Source organism: Mytilus californianus, unplaced genomic scaffold (assembly GCF_021869535.1).
Source record: "Mytilus californianus isolate M0D057914Y unplaced genomic scaffold, xbMytCali1.0.p SCAF_4, whole genome shotgun sequence".
Taxonomy (NCBI): Eukaryota; Metazoa; Mollusca; class Bivalvia; order Mytilida; family Mytilidae; genus Mytilus; species Mytilus californianus.
In genome coordinates, this window is record NW_026262690.1 from 81,154,811 (window position 1) to 81,164,313 (window position 9,503).

The following is a 9,503-nucleotide window of genomic DNA, read 5'->3' on the forward strand; positions in this document are numbered from 1 at the left end:
ATAACGCAGTTCCGGGATACAATAGTTAGTTAAATCTATCATGTGACCCCCATCACCACGTGACCAAAATGTCATTTCCAACACATGTTGAGCAAACGGGTGAAAAAGTTTTATGTTATACTGCACAAAATATTTAGGAAATTTAAATCTAATAAGCTTGTCGCCCACCCTTAGTCGTACGGGAATGAAGATTACGTACATACGGAACATTAATTATTTCTATACTACCCTACAGAATGAGGATACTTAAAGTGCTTGAAACTTTTAAAAGAGCAGGGATACAGGCGCGCCTTCTATCTGGTAAATGACGTCACAAAGGCGTGCGAAATTGACGATCGATTAGTGTACTCTCGATATCGGTTGATGTAGCGAACGATAATGAGTCGGAATATAACATCTGGATTAGTCGGGTTAGTAGTCAGCACTTCTGTGTTGACATGAATTATCATTGATATGGTCATAATTATGAATTAACTGTTTACAAAACTTGGAATGTTTGAAATACTAAGGCTTTTCTACCTCAGGAATAGATTACCTTAGCTGTATTTGGCAAAACATTTAGGAATTTTTGGTCCTCAATGCTCTTCAACTTTGTACTTTATTTGGCCTTTTTAACTTTTTTTTATTCGAGCGTCACTGATGAGTCTTTTGTAGACGAAACGTGCGTCTGGCGCAAATACAAAATTTCAATCCTGGTATCTATGATGAGTTTATTTACGATTCATTTGAGTAACCGTTAGACAAATACGATTCGGGTAATCGTATATATAAATTATACCTCTGAGATGAACTATATAAGTAGAAATCGCCGGATCGCTATCTGGAGTAATGTGTGGGTTAACTATCGTTGTATACGATTGTTGACATTTTCAGTTTGTTCAAAAAAAACTTGTTTGTGCATTAAGTAGTACAATGTAATTTGCTGTGCCGTATCTGTTCATGGTTTATCTCTTTATTTTTTGTTAAATACATGTTGAGATCAAATGCTCCCGATTTAATTTTGCTTCGTATTGTTTTTTGGTTTACGTTCAATGCGCTTGATCAGACGCTCATTTGTGTCTACTAATTCTTATTTCAACTTGTCAGTCTCTTTTTTATTTTTCCTTTTATTTGTCTTTATGATAGCGTGTTCCTTTTGGTCGAATTGATGTTCATCCAACTATCGTGTTTTTGGCTTTTTATGTTCCTGGTTGTTTTAACTTCATTCGTTTTTATTGGAAAAGTGTAAAACCAGTAAGGCATAATGTTTTTATATACTTTATGTTCTAATAACGACCATAACTTTTCGGTGGTGATGGCGGTAGATGTGGAGGAGGGTGTGGGGGAGAATACGGAGGAGGTTGTGGAAGATAGATGTCACATAGTTTTGTAAAACATTTGAAGGGTTTTATTTTGTATTTTTTTATAAGCTATTATTACAATTGCTAAACATAGTACTATATACATAAATGTACTTAGATCAAATTTAGTATGACACCCATTTATTGATTTTTCGTGTTTTTGTCTTTTGTATGTCTTTCAACCAACAGATGGCAGCAGGCTGCCTAATTTAAGAAATTTGTTTGCCATTTCATAATAAAAGAAACAACTCTATGTGGATATCTCTGGCATAAATTTGAAATACACTCGTAATGAGTTCCCAAAGACGAGGGTAATTCGTTTTTATATTTTTTTTTATTTTGATATAAACGGAAACAGACATTTTTCACTCAGGTTTGGAATAAGTCACTAAAAGGTTAAAATAAAACTTTCTATTTAGTATGACATTAAGATTCTAACACTTGTTAAAATGTCAACTTTAAGATTGTCTTATTACCGCTTATTGTCTATGAGACTAATTAAAATCTAAACAGTTTTAATATGTTCAAATTTTGAGAATTATTAATCTACTGTTTAACTGATATATATTTTTTTTCTGCAAATATTTTTATTGGTTTTTCAATGTTGATGTGCTAGACAATATCATGTGTTTCTTCTATTTCATCTGGGAAAAATGTCTGCCATTATAGTTGTGATATAAGTAGTCATCACAGTTGTGATATAAGTAGTCAAACCAGTTGTGATGAATTCCGTCCATAATTTAATAACATTTATATTTGATATGAAATACCGCTTTACATTGATGAAGATTAGTACTTATTATTTTAGGATGTTTTTGTAGTACATATAGAACAGATTAGAATATGTCATGGAAATTATTTTAGCTTTTTTGCTTAAGTAAATACTTGGTTTTAGATGTATATAGGGGTTTTTATTTAGTTTTGTATTTAAAAATTTTAAGTGTTGCATTTATAACTATTTTTATGCATTCTGTGTATTATATGATGATAATAATACTCTATAAATTCCCTGCATCCGAAAAGCTTTTCTTGATTTTTCCTTACCAAGAAGCAAACATTATATTTTTACATAGGTTTTCAAACATTTTGCATCATTGCTATTTTCGGTAACATACGAAGTGTAATTAGTTGAGCGAATGTATTGATAAAAGAGGGGTAAAATATACCAGAGGGACAGTCAAACTCATAAATCGAAAATAAAAACTGACAAATAAGTACAAACATGTCTTTATTGCATGCAGAAACGCACTAATCATGGATGAAAATGTATGAAATTTTTATTTACTACATGTACTGTTTTATTTCATTCTCGTTTAAGCCGATTTCAAAAAGTCGTAATATTATAAAACTGTTAATACAACTAAGTCCTTATTAGTATCAACAATCGGAAGAATGACACTGTAATAGTGATCAATTATTAAAAAAAAAAAAATATCAAACACATTACAACTTCCTGAAATCATTTAAAATGAGTGAACCAGAAAAAAATCATGTTTTGAAATTATGAAGATCACCGATGAAGGTTTTAAGTATCATATAAAAAAAGGAGGAGATGCGGTATGATTGCCAATGCGACAATTATACTCCAGTCATCGTATGCGTTTTGTTTCGGAAAATTACAACTTCATAGTATTCTTATGCCCCATTTATGGGCATTATGTTTTTCGGTCTGTACATCCGTTCGTTCGTCTGTTCGTCCGTCCGTTCGATCGTCTGTTCGTCCGTCCGTTCGCTCGTCTGTTCGTCCGTCCGTTCGCTCGTCTGTTCGTCCGTCCGTTCGTGCCGGTTCAGGTTAAAGTTTTTAGCTTAAAATTTACGAAGGGATGATTTCAACTTCACCATTTGGAACTCTTGGTTTAATAGCTTCCTTGTGAGCAGTAATCCTCTATCAAGGAAATCATGATAAGAAATCCAAGCCCGGGAAGATCGTATCAATTGGGAGATATACACTCCGTATGCAGGCGCTGCTGGAATGTTGCTACATAGAAATGGAAAGTTCACAATTGGGAAGCAGAAATCATCTCTTTTGTCGTAAAGTTTTGTTTTCAACCGACCCTCATTGTCAATTTCTAGATGTAAGTCAAGATATGAGACAGCCTTAATTGTACCTGTTGTATCCTTTATATCTAGTTCGATGGGATAGATGAGTTCAACATAGTCACCAAATTTTGAATTATTTAATGAGAGAACATCATCTATATAGCGGAAAGTAAAGTTAAAGGATGTTGCTAACTTCTTTTCTTTCTTACTAAGAAGTTTTTGTATGCAGTCAGCCTCATAAAAATAAAAGAACAAGTCGAGAAGAAGAGGAGCACAATTGGTTCCCATGGGAATGCCGATTGTTTGTTGAAAAACACGTCCTCCAACGTAACAAATATGTTGTCAATCAAGAAATCAAGCATCTTGATAATGTCAGTTTCAAAGAATTTTTTGTTTAAATCAGAGTGATTTTTTACAAAGTAGGATTCATCCCTCCCTAAGACAAGATACTTGTATCTGCGTTGGCCATTCTTTTTTATGAAACAAGGCAATACCAACTCTTTCAATGTCTTTTAGTTTGGAATTGGGAATACTTGTGTAAAGTGTAGAAAAGTCAAATGTTTTAATACTATTCCAAAAGAGGGGCGAAATATACCAGAGGGATAGTCAAACTCATAGATGAAAGAGTCTTAGATTGTATGTTCTCGAAAAGATCTTTGGAATTGTTTAGTATCCACATCTGATGCACGCCACCTCTAGAATAGGCAGTTTCACAATAACTTTGAAGCCCGGCTTTGATTGCTGATAAAATTGATGTTAATAATTTAGAAAAAGGTTTCGTGGGGCACTTGGAAGACCCAGCAATATACCGTTGTTTGTAAGGGCACTTATGTAGTTTAGGTATCCAATACAGTGATGGAAGATCCAGTTCTTCATCTTTGGTTGAAATTCCAAAGGATCATAGAACAGACCTATGATTATCCAGGATTTCCTCTTTAGTAAGTGTCGTGGGGGTATATGTTGAGTTTCCAAGTGAATTGTCAATACCTAATTCATTTATCAAGCAATTTATGTAATGTGATTTACACACAAAAACGATGTTGTTTGGGGCTTTATCTGCGGGGCCAACAACATATTTGTCATGGAGGTAGGACTAGTGTTTTGCAGCATTTGGGTCTTTAAAGATTGACGTAGCATGGGTATTGATAGACCCATTCAGTTTCTTAATTCTAATTTATATCAACGATCTCACAGCCATAATCCATTCGGAAAAAGTATCTATCTCTTCTTTCTCGCGTTTACCCCATTGCCTGGCATTATCCTCGACTGAATCTATCAGTATTTTGAAGTTGTGTAAAGAGGGTATTTCACTGTCGAGAAATGGGAAGTTGATAAAGTGAAGGTTGAAATCATATCTTTTTTTCATAAATTCTTGTTTGAAGTCATCCATATGTTTCAATTTCGAGTTAAATATCAAGATTAATAGCACGCCTTCTAGTTTCGGTAGTCTCCTTAATTTCAATTCCACTAGGATATATGAGATATAGGACATCATCGAAATGTGGATTATATTGATACATAGTGAATTTAAGAACTTTACAAGATGCATTTCTTTTTCTTTGAAAAGGCTCTGTATTCATTCTGCTTCGTATCAGTACTAAAAACAAGCCAAGGGCGGAAAAATAGTACCTATTAGAATACCGTCTATTTGTAAACTATCAATCCTCTAAGCTCAATTAAATGTTGATGACATCAGCTTCGGAGAAATGAATTTTAGTTTTTGTAGAAAATGCTCTGTGTTTTATGAGACGATGTTTTCGATCATTAATTCTGCATGGGAGGTAGCAGTGTAGACTTCAGACAAATAAAACATTTTGATATTACACATCACTGCAAAATTGAAAAGTTTGCAATTGGAGATTTTGAGGTAAATTTACTTTTTAAGAATCTAATTCTGATTTTCACTAGCTGAATATAACTCCAAAATATTTGTAGGGGCCATCTTTTATAGTAGAAAAATAGTGTGAAGGACTAAAATTATATTCATATTAAATAATTAAGATTGTGGTTGGCTAGTTTATCAATGTTTAACTGAGGAATATCTTTTGATTATAAGATAATCTTTTAATTCTGTTTATTCTTTAACGACTCAAAACAGTTATCTATAGCAATAACGTTCAATGTTTGTATAACGAATTTCAATGCAGAAAAACAGAAACAAACAATTTTTATTTAAACTATGGATTAGCGAATTGATATTCATCACAAAACTTACCAGTAAAAAACCATTTGATTAGATGGGAAAAGTTCAACATCCAATATTAAACGAAATTTTACCTTTCCTAACATTTCTCTATGATACAAGATAAAAACATCACACATACAAATATTTTATTATAGTCTCACCGCTCTATTTACATAACTTTATACAAAAATTGATACAATCACAGTTATGATTTTAAACAATGAGAACAACTCTAAAAAGAATTATGAGGTAAATATTTAATATACTAAAATTGAGAGATTGGGAATGTGCCAAAGAGACAACAACCCGACCAAAGAGTAGGCAGAAGGCCGCCTATATACAGACTATATACAGGTATATATAATACTTCTTTTCAAATATGGTTTTGGGCCATAATAAAGGAGTTATAATGAAAAACAGTGGTACTATACCGCTGTTCCATAGTCATAATTCGAGTAAGCAAAACCAAATCCGGTTAACAAACTAAAACCGAGAGAAACACATCAACTATATAAGGAAAACAACGGAACACCAGATACGTTGAACTACAAAAAAAGCAAACGTCAAAAAGACAACATGAGCCCTGATGACAAATTGTATCAGTATCTTGTTAATGAACCAACGCCTGTCCATTGTGTTTTTCCCCCGATTTATTGCTATGCAATTTCATAATTACAATTCTTGTCTTCCCCTAATTTAAAAAATAAGGAGTATTTGAACAAACTGTCACATGAATCTGAAATTCTTGGTAGAAAAATTATTTTACTCAGACCTTAATTTACATTCTTTGCAAAATTCGAAAAGAAAGATTGAAAAAACACATTCCTTATAAAATAATATATAGAAATAACACTTTAATAAACAGAAAAATGAAAAAAAACAAAACCAAACAAACAAATATGAAAAATATATAAAATTGAACTTAAAGTTTACTTCCCATGTTATCTCTACGATTATTCCTAACTTCGCGACTCCCAACTTACATTATACATAAGTTTTTTTTTTTCTTTGGCAAACATAAAGGTATTAGCCTATGCATCCGGTGTTGATAATTTATTAATTTAACTTATGTAGACTAAATGTAAATCCACGAGGTAAATTTGAGCTCATACTAATATTTGGCTTCCACTTTGCGCATATGACCCTGCCTTTGTTGTCTAGTAATTATAAACCACTGGTATTATACAAGTTAAACTAAAAAACTAAAGAAGAGAAGAAAAACAATACTATTTTACTATAAACAAAATCAGATGAACTATTTCTGAACAGAATGCAGTTTACATAACTTGGAACAAAGCAATAAATCTTCATGAGATGATGAGTTATTCTATTGGAAGCAAAATGAAACATGAACCTCCCTGTTTCGATTTATCACAAAAACCCATGCTCGAACGTTTGTCCTTAACGTTTCTTGTATTTTTTCCCAGAAAACAACATTTCCTTGTTCGTCATTAGGGTATTCCATGTAAGACTCTTTCTGGACTAGTTCTAGCATGACAAGTGGAAGTTCTTTAGGCAGAATTTGTTCATAAAACACAAGGAATAAAATGTTTCTTCCATGTCGTGAATAAATACTCTCCATACGTGCCATGTTGAATGCGAACATGCAGTAATATGACTCGAGAAACTTTTTTGTTATCAAACAGACTGTTTTTCTACTTGTGTGAATGCAATTTGTTATGTTTACAGTGATGTCTTGTCCGGGCATAAAATCGCGTTGATGTATGCATAGCCTGAAGTTTTTTTCTTTTTCAAGTTTTTCAATGCAGTCGTTAAAGACAAAACTTCTGTCATCTTCGGAGTATGATATAAATGCGTCATACGTATATTCATCGTCATTATCGGGCGATATTTTCTGATAGCTGTACTTTCCTTTTGTCATATAGTACATGTATCGTATTTTCCACCGATATCGATACACTAAAGTTGTGATAACAGTCATGATAACAACTAGGAGTGCCAATGATACACCTATTATCAGTCCTAGATACGATTTGCAGGTTTTTTCTAACTGAAGGACTTTGTATTCGAACGGATTCAAGATAATTATGCTACCATCCTCTAAAGTACAGCTGTACTTTTGAAGGTCAACAAATAAGACATTGCTTTCGATCATCCATCGTAAAAAAGGAATTGTCTTGCATGTACATTGCAATAAATTTTGAGAAAGATCTATAGTAAGCTGTTTGTTCATCACTAATGTGTTAATAGTACGCATAACACTTTCATTAAAAAACTTGATTCTATTATTCGAGAGATTCAGAAATTCGAGTGCCAACAAACAGGACAAATCGAATGTGATGTCTTGTATTTTATTGTTACTTAAATCAATATGATGTAATAATGGTTGAGAATAAAATGTGAATGGTGCAAGTTCTTTTATGTCATTTTGAGATATATCAATAGTTTCAATCATACTGAAATACTCGTCAGTTTTCTTTTCAAAATAAGATTCCGTCGATAAGAAATCACCTAGTAAATTTTGCTTTAAAATAAGACGAGTAAAGTTTTTTATATCAAGTATAAATCGAGTTAGACTGTTGTTTGATAAATCCAAAATTTGAAGAGTTTGTGGCGGAGCACCCATAGGTATTGGAAAATGTCCTCCTTTTCCCGCGTTGTCTGTAAGGCATATTTCAGTGATATTGTTTTTATACAGTTCTTTATTAAGAATGTACAAAGGAAATGTGTGTAAAGGTATTTTTAACTGACCCAGTTTTAATGTTTCGATTGAGGTGTAAATAAAGTTTTTTGCAATTTTCTCTACTGGCGACACTATACCACCTTTTTTGGAATCAAAAGACATTTCAAGATGCTTTAGGTATCTTAAGTGTCGAAATGTTCCTTTTCTAAATGATATTTCGCCAATCCCATGTATTAGAACATTTTGCAGATTTCTAGTATTTCTGAATGTGTATTTTGACATTGAACAGATATAATTGTTCCGTATTACCAATGATTTCAATTTCTTTAGGTAGTGGAATCCTTTCCCGAAAATATCATCTCCACAAACACAAGCATCCAATTCCAGCTTTTCTAGAGCAGATAACTGCATAATGGTGTCATCCGGAAGACGTTTACAGTCATAAGACCTGATATTGTTATTTTTCAAACTTAAATGAGAAAGAGATTTCAAGTCTCTAAAGGTTTCCTTTTGAAAAGTATGGTTGTTGTAAACCAATTCATTATTGTCAAGAGAAAGGTAACGCAATTTCCAGAGACCATTGAATGTAGCGACAGTTATTGATGACAATTTATTGAATGATAAGTCTAATGTTGAGAGATATTTGGCAGATTCGAAAAATCTTTTGCTGGTGTATTCAATCAAATTGTGTGATACGTTTAAACATACAGTAGACTTGGGTAAGTTCTGGATTTTTGTTATGTTTTTCCACGAACAATCTACAGTTACATATCCTTTGCTCGTTTTACTACACTGACATCGCTCGTCAAATTTGCAAGGATCTGTTTGTCCAATTTGTAAGCGTAAACATATGTATAACAAAGCATACATAGTTCTTAATGAAGACAACATTTCTTTTGTTGGTAATCTGAAAAAAATACGAACATATTTAAAAATAAATTTCCAAATTTAAGCCTCTTATAAAGCAAATCTAAAATTCATATAGCTTATGTTTACTGGAGTTACATTTTTCAAAAGCTTCATTCCATACTGAACAAATTGAACTATGCAAACATGATAGTTGCATATGTTTTAAAACCAATCCTTAATTAGTTATATAAAAAAACTGAAATATTATAATTGTACATAAACATTTGTCTTAATTGCAATATGGAAATAATATACAGAGCTTTGCATTTCCATTTCATCGACTACGAATAATGCTATATATTCATTCACAGTTTAATATCAAAATATCAAATTAGCTTTGAATTGTTTTGTCATTTACTAACCTTAACAGTTACAGAGTATCAAG

At 32.3% G+C, this 9,503-nt stretch overlaps 1 protein-coding gene across 1 annotated transcript; it reads right to left on the minus strand.

Annotated features, from left to right (window-relative positions):
• Positions 1 to 6,892: 6,892 nt before the first annotated feature.
• LOC127737098 (toll-like receptor 4) lies at positions 6,893 to 9,107 on the minus strand. The gene has a single exon (XM_052247630.1). It carries the CDS (start codon positions 9,098 to 9,100, stop codon positions 6,893 to 6,895), a length of 2,208 nt encoding a protein of 735 aa, XP_052103590.1. The 5' UTR covers positions 9,101 to 9,107.
• Positions 9,108 to 9,503: the final 396 nt, after the last annotated feature.

Bases quoted from the DNA above. Each gene is read 5' to 3' on its own strand.
- LOC127737098 (XM_052247630.1), bottom strand. From the start codon at position 9,100: ATGTTGTCTTCATTAAGAACTATGTATGCTTTGTTATACATATGTTTA.